General features: G+C 48.4%; 1 protein-coding gene across 7 annotated transcripts in view; it reads right to left on the minus strand.

Moving 5' to 3' along the window:
- LOC100123184 (protein-tyrosine sulfotransferase) overlaps window positions 1–15629 on the minus strand; it is a 127624-nt gene that overhangs the window by 14765 nt on the left and 97230 nt on the right. For 4 of the 7 annotated variants that reach the window (XM_008211682.4, XM_008211680.4, XM_031923803.2 and 1 more), the window contains 2 exons: window positions 13985–14030; window positions 8–288 (listed from right to left, as the gene is read on the minus strand). In XM_008211682.4, the coding sequence (XP_008209904.1) occupies window positions 8–202 (195 nt within the window). In that variant the 5' untranslated portion in view covers window positions 203–288; window positions 13985–14030. The remainder of the gene's footprint in view (window positions 1–7; window positions 289–13984; window positions 14031–15629) is intronic. The other 3 variants (XM_031923804.2, XM_016982793.3, XM_008211681.4) reach the window with 1 other exon arrangement.

Genomic DNA, 15629 nt, shown 5'->3' on the forward strand with positions numbered 1-15629 from the left:
CTCTTACCTCCTTGGCGACCATGACGGCGGTGGGCTCCTTGGGCGCGCTGCAGATGATGCCGAGCTGGTAGAGCACGAGCAGGAAGAGCAGGGCCACTATGCAGAGTATCGGACCTCTGCGCGGAGGTCCGCGGGAAAACAGAAACGACATGCTGCTGCTGCTGTTGCTGCTGCTACTGGTCTTCGTCGGGTAGTCGAGCATAGCCCTGTTCCTTCTGAGAAGTCGCGAGCGTGCGAGAGCTAGACGCAGCCGGAACCCTCTGTAACCTCGACTAGCTCATCGTTCGTCTGCAAGCAGAAATTATAAACAGCTATTAAAAATAATTAAAATTAACGAAAAAAAAGGATAGCGAATACAACGCCGGAAATCAAATCACAAATCAAAACTAACCCGGCCCAAACAGCCGCACTGCCAATTTGCTCGAGCCGCGTTTTATTAGCAGCAGAGCCGCACGCGCATCACTTATGCATTCAAAGGCCATTTCTCCGACTGGGAGTGCCTTGCCTCCGGCTCACCCATACATTCGATATAATTCGATTCAAATGACATGCAAATGCCGCGCGCTATAGCGACGAATGGAAGTTTGATGCAGAGAGAATAAGAGAGGGGGGATGCGCGATGGTGTATAAAGCGACTTTACGAGTCAGATCCTCGTAAACGGCGGTCGCGACGCCATCGAGACCCCAGACCGCAGCGACACGCGGCTGCGGCTAGTTAAAAATTTCCGCTTGTGTATGCTGCAGTACGTCGCGCGCAGCGAGGCCAGATTGAAACGGGAACGCGTGCTGTGGCGTTTACGGGAAATTAGATGTCGTGTTTATGCGCTCCCGTTTTTCCCCACTCGGTATGTATGTACTGCGTGTGCAGGAGAGAGAGTTTATGGTCCGCAGGGCGAATCAGACTGGAAATGATCGATTCACATTTTCGCGCTTGTTGTGCATAGAATATTACACTGGATTTCGTGTCGATTGTTTTACAGCGCTTCTAGGTAGTTATAGGCGATTTCAACGAATTCGGACTCTGTGCACTCGTCCTTTTATTGCTATTGTTAACTCGTCGAGCGAACACGCGGGAACAACTTCGCTGTTACCGGTAGTGCCATATTTTTTAATCGTCGACGGTATACACGCTGTTGCGTCAACGCTACCGCTTGTACTGGCTGATTTAATAGGCGCACCGATGTCGCACAATCGACGCAACTGCTTCGCGAAAAACTGCTGCAAACTGGAGCTTCATTAAAATCTGCAAGCTCTCCCCGCCCACGCACACGGCTGTGCGCGCTGGTAACCCGACTGCACTAATTTCGCCTTGTGTTCGTGCAGCAAACTTTACGAGTATTACCCCCTCGAAATTCCAATCTGCTCCTCTCGACTCGCTGCCGTCTCTACGGAATTTCGCCCGCACTGCCTCCATCTAAGTAATCGTGCCAGACATTCGAGCGAACTCGTTGCGTGCGCTTTCTAAATTTCCGCGCCATACGCAGCTTTTCCGAATTGCGTGCGCGGCGCCAAAGTTCGAATGGCCAGTTTCTCTCTCGCTCTGCCTCTATGGGATATGTGTGACTTCGGAACTAGCAATTAGATTAAGCCAGGGCGACGTGAAGCCGGTTTAACTGGAAATCTCGTCGGGGAATTAGAGCGAGGAGTCGAGAGCTGCAAGCAGCCAGGCGGAGGCTCTTTTAATCGTCTGATTGGCTCGCTGCGCGAGTCTGAGACGGAGAAGCCGTGGAGGGATATATATAGAGGGCCCAGGCTATAGGATATCCTTTGGGGTTGCTCGCCGAGAGAGAGAGAGAGAGAGAGAGAGAGAGAGAGAGAAACGTTTAGGAGGATAATTGCCCTTGGGAAGCGTGACTCTGGGGGCGGAGAGAGGGGGGGGGGAGCTTGCATTTTTTGCAGGGGTGTCTGTGGAACCGATTGGGCGGTTCTAAGAGAGGTCTGTACTTCCGTTCGATGGATATTCGTTATAAATGCGATACCTGCACTTTACTACTCTCAAAAACTCGCAATAGCGAAAACCTTTATGGACGATTTCTGTCGATGCTAAAAGTATACGATATCGATTCCGTATTGGCGATGAAAAACAATTGCACTGGAAAACGGTTCGGCCTCTCTCCTTCTCTCGTATGGCTTCTTGTTCGGCTTTTCAAACTTTAACATAATTGGAGCCGTTTAAGTGGACAAAGAGACTGAACGCAGCATTGAAATGAGCTTGCAGTAGCAGCGGCTCAGCGAGACCACGTAGAAAAGTTTCGAAGGCAGGTGCGGGGGAAAAGGCAGTTCCGAGACCAGAATATTATTTTACAGTATTACTTGACATTCGAACGAGATGCCGCGGTATTCGACGACGGCTATTGTTCGAAGTTTCTTTTACATTCGCTCCACACAGCTTTGTGCATTGAAAGTTTTATTAGTTCAACTCCAAATTTCGCTCCGAAAAAATAAAAAATTTACCGATCACGAGTGCCCTTATCCCTACGGAAACAACCCACACTTATACGCGCTCCGCTTTCTCGCAAAGGGCCGCTGTGCACACGGTCGATTTCAGCAATCAGACACAGAGAAGCTCCTGGCCCGAATAACGCGCAAAGGCCTACGCTAAACGTATACCCGGTCGGCCTGCTGCTGGACTAAAGTGGCCTTCGAGAGAGATGCGCACGCGCGCCTGGACGTCAAACAAGCCAATGAAACGTTAATTCGGCCCTGAACGGGATTGCAGCGAGTATCGCGCGCGCGCGCGCGAACGCGCCAATGAAGCGCGAATCGAATAGTCGCGTCGTATAGCTCTGTTTCGGACGTACGTCGGAGAAAATGACGCGGAACGAGGAGAAAAGATTGCCTAGAGGGCTGAATGCTCGGATAAAAAAAAATAAACCCGCGGAAAGAAAGCACACCTGGTTGCGCTGTTTTTTATACAAATTGCAAGGTAAATAATAAACCGTTATTGCGCGATGTATCAGTGCGGGCGTGTACAACATATGAAAATAAATCAGCTGCGATGTTTCGTCGATATTAATTAAATTTCATCAATTACTAAAGTAAACGAATACACGAAGCTCTCGTGAAACGTATCTCCCGAAAGTCAATATCGCAAACCAAATTAAAATCAACGTTGCGAATACTGTTACGAATTTCTATACTCTAATGAAACGGACCACATGTGGCTAGCCGTGTATCACGTTATACCTTATACATTCGTACAATTAACGCAAAAACCGACTGACTATACATACGGATTACACGAAATTGAATGCGCGGAAACTCGCCATCCGATGTGCGTTATGCCGTTCGTTGCTCGAATATAATAATCAGCGCATCGGTGAAAATTGAAAGGAACGAAGGGGTATGAAAAGCCCGCGCGATATATAGACCCTGCGCACAGAACTCGTCGTGTACGAGAGCGAAAACGCGTGGATCGTGTTATAAACGCGTACTCTCTGAGCATTATGTAAAGGCCTCGTCGATTAATGTTCATTTAGGCGTCAAGAGAGGCCATTCAGGCTGTCAGCTGCACGAAAATTTCAATTCTTTGACAGAGCGACGAACGAAAGGAAAGAGAGTGTGTGCGTGCGTGATATATCGAGCGAGTTTTGAAGCGAAATTTACATGGCCTCGATGATTTTCAGTCGTTTAATTTCGCGAACCATTTCAAGCGAAATATGGCTTTGATGATTATCAGCAGCGGTTCATAAAATTACACGATTAAATTATATACAGACACATTGCGCAAAGCTGATTTTGCCTAATCCGACTCGCTAATTCGTTAAGCGCTCGAATGCATATTTCACGAAAAGCGCAGCCAACGCATTGTGCGCACGTGCTGCTGTACTTTGTAATATACGTACACTCACGAGGCTTTCGCTCAAATCCAAAGCGTATTGTGCTTGTGCAAACAAGAGCTGGAAGTCAAGCCCATACGATTTTATAATACATAGTTAATTCCAACAGACTTTTTCACTTACGGCTTTTGTTATGATTAAAACATGTATAAAGCACGATAATTCATTCATTCATATGATTTTTCGAAAAATTTCTGGCATCCCATTCTCCGGTTAGTCGAATCGTGAAGTTTCTGAACAATATTGTATATCCGTTTCGTTCATCAAGCCCACAGTTTCCGAATAGCTCGTGTAAACAAGCCGCAGAGAAGCAAAAAATACATTCTCTGATGCAGCTCTCAAAACACTAAACCAATCTTATATACCTGGCTATCGAAGCTTGCCGCTGTACGATTGTCTGCAGAAATAATGGATCGAAGTCGGGTTTATCGTTGTTCGTAGCGTTAAGCCTGACAATCGCAGAGATTCAGTGGCGCGGGAGGAAGTCTTAACTTCTTTCGTTATAAACTCCACGTAGCATCTTGCTAACTCAACCGCATGAATTCGTTTCCCATTACATGATTTTTCATTTTCGTACCTATATCGATTCCGCGAGTATGACCGATGTTGGACCTTCGCGGAATCGCATCCGTCTTGGCTAAAGTCTCAAGTTTACTGCGAGATGTTCTTCGCTTCCAATACCGGTCACTCGTTGAGTTTACTGGGAAAAACGAGAATTTCCCCTTTCGAAACAAGAGAGAAACAGAAAATCATCGCTCTCGGTATGGATATAGCCATCTCCCCAGCTGGTCACTCAACTCACAGTCATACCTTTCATCGACGAGCTTTGCTTTATCGCACAAAGATAGAAAAAAAGCCGTCCTCGTCACAACATCATCCAGCGTAGAAACTATCATAAACATCGATCTCCGCGACGAGAGCAGCGCTGCAATCCTCGCTAGCAGGAAACATGGAGTAGATGAGAGAAGGATCGGCGCGGGGATGAGGGAGAAGCTTGATGGGAGCGCGGGTCGTTAATGGAGTGCGTGCTGGAGGATGAGACAGCGATAGAGCAGAATCGAGCTCCGGCAGATGGATACTCCGCTCTTCCAGCTTTTCCACGTATGCGCCGTGTTTTTCTTTTTTCTTCTCTTTTTACTCTTTCCGCTTCAGCCGCTATTTCGCAGTTATGACTCGCCGACTCAGGAATTTCCCGTCTGCGAGGACGATGATTGTCCTCATTCTTTACGCTGTATACACGCGGCTGTAAAGGTGTCCGGGGATAAATGCCATCACTTTCTTTCTACCTTCTTTTTTTCCTTCTCTCCTGTACCACACACGGCTGCCGTTCTCTTGTTGTGGAAGAGATTTTTTCTCCCTTGCCCGTGCGTACACGTCCTACATTACTCGTATTGGATTTTTTACGAGAGGCTGGAGCGAGAGCGGGAAAAATAAATCCGCCCGATGATCGAGGGTATTTTCTCGGGGCGCTTACCACGTATGACCCTTATTCGCGCGAGTACGACACCAGCCATTTCGCCGTGCGTAAAAAAGCTGACGAATGCGGTGTATGCGCGATGATAAAACCACAAGAATTTATAGTACATCCCGGTAGTCCTGGGTGAAATGCTCTCTAATTGAATGGCATTCTCACCCTCGTTGAAGCTATCGGACAAACATTCAGCGGCGACTGGCTCAAGAACGCGGAGAGCAAATAGTAAGTCACGCGGCAGAGAATCTCGTGCCCGTGGAGTGGAAAGGGTCGCGCTACGGTCAGCCGACATTTCACCTATTCTACGACTGGCGATGCTACTGCGATGGCTTTCGCGCGCGAGTTAGGGTATACAGGGAATGAAGCCGCTCTGATGCGCGAGAGCGACTTATGTATGCGATCCGGAGCTTGCGGCTTTTCGCGTAAATGTTGATCCGGTGCGCTGCTCGATTCGCGGAATTTCGAACGAGGAAGCGCGCAGAGACGAGTGTTGGTTTTTAGTTGGGCTCCGTGCATTATGAAATTCAAACAGTCGAACTCGAACTCGAACACACTCTACTGCGGTCTGATTAAACCGCGCGTGTTCCACTGGCTTTTTCATACGCCGACGACTATGTTAGCGTGTAAATCAGCGGTGTAATTAAAGCGATACGGACACTCGATCATCCACCAGGGCAAAAGCTCTAAAACCTTTATTGTCAATTAATCAATCATCAGAGCCCACGCCCCGTGTCGCTGTATTAATATCTATTCGCAATCTCTCTGGCAACAATCAAAGCTCTACACACACAGGGTACGGGAACGCCTGCAGCATCAGGAATATAAACCTCGCCCTCGTGGATAATCACGCGCCACACACCGATCGATCGTCGCTGCGCGCAGTCCATGTACGCGTACACACGTACACAGCACAGCTAACTCTCGCGATGACGGGGAGTTTTCGAGCGACGACGTGGGGTGATAAAAATCCGGCCTACCGCGCTTTTTACGCGATTTCCGCATTACACGCGGACGCCGTATCGCGGGCAATTAATCATCGACGGCGGCGTAATTCACGTCGCGCTCGCGTTACGATAATTTTCATTCAATTTTTACGCGCGCGCGTTGTGCAGTGGAATTTTCAACTTTGGCTCGGGAAAAAATTGACGATTCGCTTTATATAGGACGTGTCGGATATTATACGACGAAACATTTATCGGCTTTCTCGCTGGATTTTAATGAGGAAAGTTTCGAGGGTTATTATTAGAGCTGTGTATTGTATGCGTATATTCTCGTCGTCGTTCTGTTTTTTACTCGAAATTTCGTCGTTAATTGGAAACTACACGGGAATACGGCGATAAACTAGGAAAACCTGCTAACGTTCGGAAAAACAAGCATCGCGAGTCCTCTAACGCAGCTGCGCGGCTGTTTATTGGCCTTTAAATTCCCAGGGTATAGCGCGCGACGTGCGAGAGAAACATTTCGACTCCCGTGAAAAGTCCATGAAACCCGTGAGCAAAAGAGAAGGGCTATTCCGACAGCTAAAGGTTTTCTAAGCTCACTGCGTACGAGGGCAGAGGACGATCAAAGACAAAGGTTTTAATTTGCGTTTTTACCTTTTGCGTGCGTATCACGTACGAATGAAATTATAATTAGCGGCATACGTTCGAAATTCAAAGTGGCTTTGGATCGTCCATCATTTTTTCACGACTCATCGAACTTAATTCAATTACGCGGAACGTGTATGCGGTAATAAATCAATATATCAGTGAAACGACGTACGGGAAGAAATTTTAGCAGCACAGTGCAGTGCTCGTGAAACTGTTTTATACGATATTAATTGATGAATCGCTTTTAATGAGTTGCTCATTACAGAAACTCTCGGAAAAGGCTCTTTTCAACTCGGATGCGCTACGCGCGTGCTCGTATGTAATATGCATTTATAATTGTATTTAAAAGGCTCTTTAAGCTCAGTATAATTTTGAAAAATAAATAAATCAATCTACAAGCTCTCCCTTTGACCCCGATGCATTTTCCAACGCGAGGTAAAATACCATTGGGTCAAAGCGCGAGCGAGGGAAGCGACGTCTGAATTAATCGTTGACGTAGTTTGTTGTTGCTCCTGGCAACAACAGGTACATCAAGCTGCACTTGCTGCACAGCGAGCGCCAAGCGCGGCTGTTCGAGTTTCATAAACTTGTTTACGGCATAAGAGCAAATGATGAACCTAGATATTATATCATTCAAAAGGCCACGTCGATGCGGCGTTCGATTTGACAATGGAATTAGATGACAATGATTTAGAGAGCCATGGGGGGTACTGGGTATTTCAAAGTAGTTACGCTTTCTTTGTAGTCTTCGCGTCGTTACAGAGCGATTTCATATTATTTTCTTTTTTTTATCGTCGTTGTTGTTTACATTGTAATATCCAGAAACGCTATTTCTGCGAAAACTGCATATATCTTTCGTCGCGCGCACACTTTACGCTGTCAACTAGAAATTCCGCCGGTACTGCGGTGCGAGGAGAAATGTGCGCGCGCGCGTATGTACAGTGTAAAAAATATGACTTTCATTGCGCCACGATGAAAAATATTAAAGTGAAATGTCGTAGCTGTGAGTGACGTTTTGGAAAATACGTTACTTTTTTAGGCCTTACAGCGTTATAAAATACTCAGCTGTCAACTCTGCGTGTGATTTTTTACGGAGCTTAATGAAAGCTCGCTTGTCTCTTTAAATATAATCTGAATACAATGATCTGATGTAGGGAATGGAAGAGGCTGAAGGCTTTGTTAAATCCTATGAAAATCGATCCAAATAACAAGCTCTGTCAGCCCCCCGTTAGTGAGAGAGAGAGAGAGAGAGAGAGAGAGAGAGAGAGAGAGAGAGAGAGAGAGAGAGAGAGAGAGAGAGAGAGCGAATAACGAGACACGAAGTTCAATGCTTACGCAGAGGCAGCATTGCCGCGATGTGAAAAAGGAAGAGAATCGTGTTTTTCAGAAAAATACACGATAACAACAATGATGTCGCACTTGGGCGTGAGACTTAAGCAGCTTTTTGCATGGTTTTTTTTTCTAACCGCGCGTTATGCATTTTTCATCAAAAACAAGCTTTGTTAATAAAAGTCGACATAATCATAATGAAAGCTTTTGAAAAAGATTTAAATCACGTCAGGTAGCTCAGAGAGTAATATAATCCGTAAACGGAGTGCCAACCTTTCTTGCGTCATCGGAAAAATACAACGTAAGCTGAAAATCAAGTTTCATCGCGTAACAACAAAACTAAATATTCCGCGCTCCTGCTCACAGCTTAGTCGTTCACGAGCGAACACCGAAGCCGAGAGCTGGAAAAAGGGAACTGAGGTTTCTCAGCACAATACTTCATCATTCCACGGCTGGTTCGGCTTGAATTCGCGACTCTCTACGCGCGGTTCCGATATAACGGCTCTCTCTCTCTCTCTCTCTCTCTCTCTCTCTCTCTCTCTCTTTCTCCCTCACATTATTATGGAAATTCCAGATATATAGGGTGTCCCAGTACGCCTCGCGCGCGCAATCATTTTTCTAATGAGAACGAGCGAGAAAGAGAGAGCACAGCGTTGGCCGAGCGAGGAAATAGAGGAATCGAAGAAGTAAGTGGAACGACGAGAGAAGCGCACCGGAGATTGAAAATGCGGAGCATATTTGCAAAGCGAGGCACACGCGCTTGCGCGCGGCTTACAAAACAGCCGTTGAGAATAGAAGCTGTGAAGATCAGAGCTTTTCTGTGTGGCGGAGATAGATATTGTATACAGTTTGATTGGCGGATGCTTCGGCTTTAATACGCTGCGTGTACTTTTTTTCCTGAGCTATATTTGAAATTAAATCATCGCACGACAATGCCGATCTCGGCTCGAGCGCAAGCTCGAAGAGAAAATGAGGAGCTCAGGGAATAAAGCAATTAATCGAGCCTGAAAGACGCCGCGTCTTTTTATTTTTCTCGTGAAAGGAGGAAGCGGACTAGCATCGGTGTTATGATTGGAAAATTAAAAAGCTCGCTTTAACGCTGTGCCTCGCTATACTGAGAATTGAGCGTTGAAATAAAAACAGCTCCAAGGCGACGACCACACCTCCGCGAGCTTAATCCATAAGCAACAGTAGGCAGGCTCGCGGCTGGCCTCAAACTACAATAATACCCCAGCGCAAGCTCTCGTACTCGGCTCCTGAATGAGCTGCTCTGATCGGATTTGCCGTAGCAGTTAGCCAAACCGAGAGAGAGAGAGAGAGGGCACGTGCTCTCGATTTCTCCCCGACGGCGGCGGCGTCATACGCGCGAGCGCGCACTTGCCTCAATTAATTAGCCGTGGCGCGCGTACCTGGCGAATTAATGGCCACCGCCGCCTCTTTAGACTGGGCGAGAATTAATTACGGTCCAAGGCATGTCCGCGATGCGAGTTCAGCATTTGTCTTTGCTTGGGTTTACCTCCACCCCCTTCTCTCTCTCCATTCCCAGCTACTTCCAGCGTGTGTATACTGCGTGCTGCACTGATGATATGCTGCGGGGGCTTGTGTGCACGCGGCGGAGGACTATAGACGGTCGGCTTGTTGCATCTAGAGCTGGAGAGAGATACCTACGCTGCATTGCCCGGCTAATAAGCAGCCCTTAGTCCGCTGCAGAGCTGCACAGGATGATTATGCGCGCGTATGCATACAGCTCGCTCGCGGCGATGCTTAATGGACTGCTCTACTTGATGACGGGATTGATTTGTTGCCCTCGTTGATATCTTAAGAGGCCCTCGCGAGCTTTTCTTCGATGCAGAGTGCACGCGCGTTCGAGAGAGAGTAGTACGCCTCCGGTTCGATTACTCAACCTCGGCTCTCTCGGATTGACAGGAGCTGGCGCTCTACGCTGTACTCGGCATTAATCCAAACTCCGCGCACACACTGGCCCACTTGGCCTTCGCCAGCTAGTCGACCGTGCGTAATGCAGCGCACTCTCGCTCCTTCTCTCTGTGCTGACGAGGCTCGCTTAATGACGCTTGCACGCGCTCTCGGGGATTATCGGAGAATTGATCACCATCGCGCGGCGGCCAAACTCTGCCTGTCCGGCAGCTTTCACCTAGGCTTTGCCGCCGCAGGCCAGACTATTGCCCGGCTTGATTGTAAACCGGTCCGTGGACTACTCCGAGCTTTCTCTCTCTATCTCCGTTGTGACGCTGTGTGTCGTACGCGCGGTGCGCCGGCGGGAGCCGAGGTTATGGGGGAAGACCGGCGGTGCCTTTGTTATGGAGCCGAACTGCACTGCACAGGTAATTACTGATGCGAACCAAGGCTGTTTGCAGCTGTAGTCCTTTTTCTCGAGGGAGCAAATTGCGCTTGTTATATTTAACTCTCGAGGTCGGGTCTGGATATAGAACTCGCGCGTCGAGCTACGTTTTCACAAAAAAAGCTCAAGCTCGATCGTGTCAGCCAAAGCGTCGACAGGATCAAGCTCGAGCCCGCTCCAGATAAGCTTTTTAGGAAAAAAATTGTCAACGATGGAAGCTTTGAGTTCGGTACCCGAAATAGCTGTATTTCATGCAGCGGTATAACGTCGCGCAAAAACAAAGAGCAAAAGATCGACGTATACGGCACTCCAGCCTGAGCCTCATTACACGCCAACTAATTAAAGCAAATTGGCAGAAACGCGAGCGAGCGAGCACAGCCAATTCGTCGGAAACATCAGCGACGTAGGTCTTTATGCATCGCCTCAAACGAATCCGGAATCTAATTTGAGCGGGCTCGGGCGTGCGCTCGACCGAACTGAAAGCTCGACGAGGGGCAGAGAAACTATATACCTATATCAGAGAGACTCAGAGAGAATGAGATGTTGCGCAAAGCGCACAATTTGTACGAGCGATCAATTGCAGCATAACTTCCTTTTCTCTCTCTCTCTCTCTCTCTCTCTCTCACTCTCTCTCTCTCTCTCTCTCTCTCTCTCTCTCTCTCTCTCCACCGCCTCTTGTCCACCGCAGAATGCTTCTCTCGGATTATCCTGCCGCAAGCTCGCTGTGTGTGTGCGTGAAATCATATCCTGCCTGCGCGCGGCAAAAGAGAGAGGCAACGTTATACTCGGCGCTATTGGATGCGCTTCGCCGAGAGGTGCAATAAAATCCCTGGGAAAAGCCGCCGAAAAATACCCCACTCTCGGGCTCGTGCCAACGCTGAATAATTCAAGCCCGGCGATTTATCCGACGGTGGCACACACACACACACACACACACACACACACAAAACAAGAAAAAAGAAAAATTCTCCTCGCCATGCTCGAAAAAAGTTGGCAATAAAGTTCAAACGAACCGGAACTTTTAAGCGGTCGGCTCGACGCGAAACGCCAAGCGCGCGCACAGGCCTGCACTTGATCCGCGCGAGAATACAGCGATGGACGAACAGCCGCGACCTGTGTACTCTACGCGCTGCTAATTTTTTTTTTTTTTTTCGTTGCCTTGCCTACTGCTTTGTTTCTTCTTTTTTAAGCTCGACGCTCCCGCATTTAGTCCGTCGCATAGCAGATGAAGAGCGCTGTTGATTCGGAAGCTATTTCAGCTCGCCGTTAATGGGAATCGCGCGACGACGCTCTTTTTTCTCATACGAACGTGTGAGGTATACGGGCGCAACTTGATGAAAATAGAGCCGGCGATTTAGCCGTTTTTTCGACTGTGCTCGCTCTCTTTGCCTCTTTGTTCTTTTTTTTTGCTCGTCGTCGCTTGCGCAAACTGCGCGCCGCGGCGCTACTACCTACAGATTGGCCCGGACGGAACAAAGGGGAAGCAATTATGAAGAGTGTTTCCAGCGCGGCCAAGATTTATGTGCGAACGCGGCCTCGGCTGTTGTGAATGTTCGAGGAAGTTTGAAAAATGACTGCGGTCGCGCGCGAGCGATCGAGGCATACGGGTAAAATTTCGAGGCGCCTCTTAAACGTGCACAGAGTTTATGAGCAATTTGTAAAAGGGCTTGAAAAAGCTCGCCGAGCAAAACTCGAACACAGTCAATCGCTTCGATTTGTCCCAATCCATTCCAAAAATCCGGGCTAAAACACTCGTTCGCCGTAGGCTCGTCGCGCATCCGAAACAATTTTCCTCTGCTGCAGCCCGTCGTCGCGAGATTGAGAAATCTGCGACAGCGAGCACCGTTGACATGAAATATTCTCGCGCGCGAGTAGTCGTCCGCGGAAATTTATTGCAGCAGGCGCGCGCGGACACGCCGCTGTCAGCGAACGTCGGTGGGACAGACAGAGGCCGGCTCGGGATTTCCTGCTGTTTAGAGTCGGATGCGTGGCTCTTTGTTTTGTTTTTTTCAATGAAGCCGGCTTTCGCAGTCGGTATTTTTCCAGAGCGTTTTGAGTTTCGACACGGGATATTGCAGGGTTGGACGAGCTCTTTTCTGAAAAAAAAATGCGGTAGTTATTTTTCAGCGCCGCTCGGAGTTTTGAAAAGATAGAGTTGTACCGCGAAACAGAGCACTGTGTGTGTGTGTGTGTGTGAGTGTGTGTGTGTGAGTGATTGAATTCTTCGCGCTGTCCGGTTTTACAGAGTAAAATGCGTTTGTAAACACGCTCGTTTTGTAATTAAAAAAAATATCGCATTTTTACTTTGCTCTTGTGCGTCAGCGCAAAGTTCGACGCTGCAGCGTAGCAAAGTGGATGAAATCTGAGTACAAGCCCTTCGCAAGCAGCGACGAAATTAAAAAATACCAGCAAGCGCTTCTCTCGTTGCACGCGAAAATTGGCATTTTAATACACGTCCCTCGCAAAACCTCAAAGTCTCGCACACGAAGCTCCGCCGTGTATAGCGAGACGAAGCTTTCAATCCCCCAAAGCCAATAGAATTTTCGGCGCGCGTAGTTCTCTTTCTTCCTCACTCTCCGGCTTCCAGGATATTAGAAACGTGCAGAGCTTGCAATCGACCGACCGCCCCGCACAGGATGAAGTGCCGCCGTCGCTATACGCCGTAAAATGTACTCGCGGCTCTGTATACACTAGACTGAGCTTGATGCACCGAAGCTTCGAAATCGAAAGCCCAGAGGCTCTTCTCTGTCCATTTTCAACTTTTTATCTCGTATACACGACTTCCTATATTTCTTATATTTTATTACTTGGTTTCGTTTGCCCGGAATCTCTCCGCAGACTTCCTCGCCGTGTCCGACCTATACACGACCATTACTACTTGCGCAGCGTATCGATGCCGCGAGGCTGCCAAAAGCAATACACTTTTCTCCGGGCGAAGCATCAAAGGAGCTTACACAACGTCCTCTTTGTTTGCGACGCGGAAAAGAATATTAAAATAATATTATTATTGGAATCGCTTATCCTTTGGAGGATCGTGATATACATCAGGTGCCACGCGCTTATTTTTCCACGGAAAAGCTTAATAGATTCGGGCGAGCGTCGAGGCAACAGCTGGAAGACAGCTGCCGGCCGAGCGGAGGAATATTAAAATGCTTATCAATATGAAGAGGGACGCATAATGCAGAGAGGGTCGAGAGACTGGATCGTATCGGCTCAACGAGTCTTTCTTATCGGGGTTTTTAATAAAAGCTGCTTACTTACCGACTTTGATTATCTTAGGGGTGGGGCTCAAAGTTGAAAAATAATTAACGAGATTCTCCGAACTGATGTTTATATCGGGTAAAAAAAGAGGGGCGAGTAAATAATAAAGCTTCGCACAATGAGAAAGTCTACTCACCAAAGAGGACCTCACTGGCTCTGTTCCGGTGTGGCATCAAACGACCCTGCGAGTACAAAAGACATTGATATTACATGATCCCAAAAAAATCTTCGTAGCATTGAAAACTATCTCTCAACATCGATTCCTCGATCGGTCAAACTTAAACTACATAAATCTTCCGTCCAGTCGCAGCGAGGGTAAAAATAAAACCGAATAGCTTCTCGGATCTTAACACGCATGGGCAACATAAATCAAACGCTCGAGCAAAAAGGATAAGGCGAAGTCGAGTGAAAAATCGAGCTACACTACTCGGCGATGTTGCGCGTCGAGTTAACGCGCTGCTGATTAATGAAAGCTCGGACGCCGCGCAGCGCGCCAAAACACGCGTTGGCGAACTCGGCGGCGCAGCTGCGGGACTTGGAAATTAGACGCGGAGAGCGTGTACGTAGACAAAGCTTCTATCAGCAGTGGTAATGGTCCGAGTGCGGTCAGACGCGCGGCAAGTTTTAATCGTTCGCTGTCGCTGCTGTGTGACGTTCGTTTATTTGCTTATTCACTCGAGACCGAGAGGTATACGTTGTCGAGAGACAGCTCTGGACTTGATTTTCTCTCTTTTTTTACACCTCTTTGTCGTTCACGAAGCTGCGAAGAGGGAAGCGAGGGATTGAAGTTTCAAGTTCAAAGCGCTTTAATGCGCGTTTTTTTCGAGTTTATCGAAAACCAAAACAAAGATGACGCAGATAAAGCTGAGCTTGTTGTCAGGTGCACGCTCTTCCGGAGCAAAGCAGCACTGCACATAATAGCCTCGTATACGCACATAACGCGGCTCATCCTAAATCTCAAAATTAAGAGCGCGCGGCAAAATAAATTCTCCCCGGTCGACAAGGCGGTGCAAGCTCTCGCACGCCGGCTTCGTCTCCAGCAATTTGCGCGCGCGCGCACAATAAAGCAGAGAACGTCCCCGACAATCGCCGGACAGCAGCAGCAGCCCCCAGCGCGCATGAATCACGCGGGCCAGTGCTTTTTTACACGGGGCATATTCTCCGAGGGGAAATTATGCGACGCCGGAGGAGGAAAACTCACCCGCGCGAGAAGAGAAAAGCAAGCTCCGGACTAATTGCTTTATCGATCGGCGCGCGACCGGACTTTGATACAACGCCGCCGCGGCAAGAGAGAAAGGAAAATCACTCGCGTATACTCGTCCTCTTTTTTCTCCTAGCCGCGCGGCCTCGTCTTAATTTATACGCACGACAGGGCACGACGAGCTGCATCGAGAATAAACAGGAGAGAAAAAAATAATAAGAGCTTGGCTTTATTCGCGTTTCGTTGAACACTGTGCGAAGCGGCGGCCGCGCCAAGTTCCTGATTTCGATCAAGGGTTAGGCTCTTTTTCTCCGCCACCGTCGCTGCGCGGGCGACGACGACTAGTACTCGGGAAGATGTATTCGCGTGATTATGAAGTTGGCGGGCGCTCGTTAGAAAAATTTTCCGTCTCCGCGCGTAGACGGGGCCCCGCGAGAGAGAAGGACGCTGCCGGATATTAGCGGCGAAAGTTACTAAGTGGCCCTGCGCGCACGTTTACTACGATGCTGTACAGTCGCGGAGTTGGCTCGTTCTTTTTTGTCTCGAGTGATGCACGGTAATTGAGCTGGAAACGCGTGAA

This window comes from Nasonia vitripennis, chromosome 2 (assembly GCF_009193385.2).
Source record: "Nasonia vitripennis strain AsymCx chromosome 2, Nvit_psr_1.1, whole genome shotgun sequence".
NCBI lineage: Eukaryota > Metazoa > Arthropoda > Insecta > Hymenoptera > Pteromalidae > Nasonia > Nasonia vitripennis.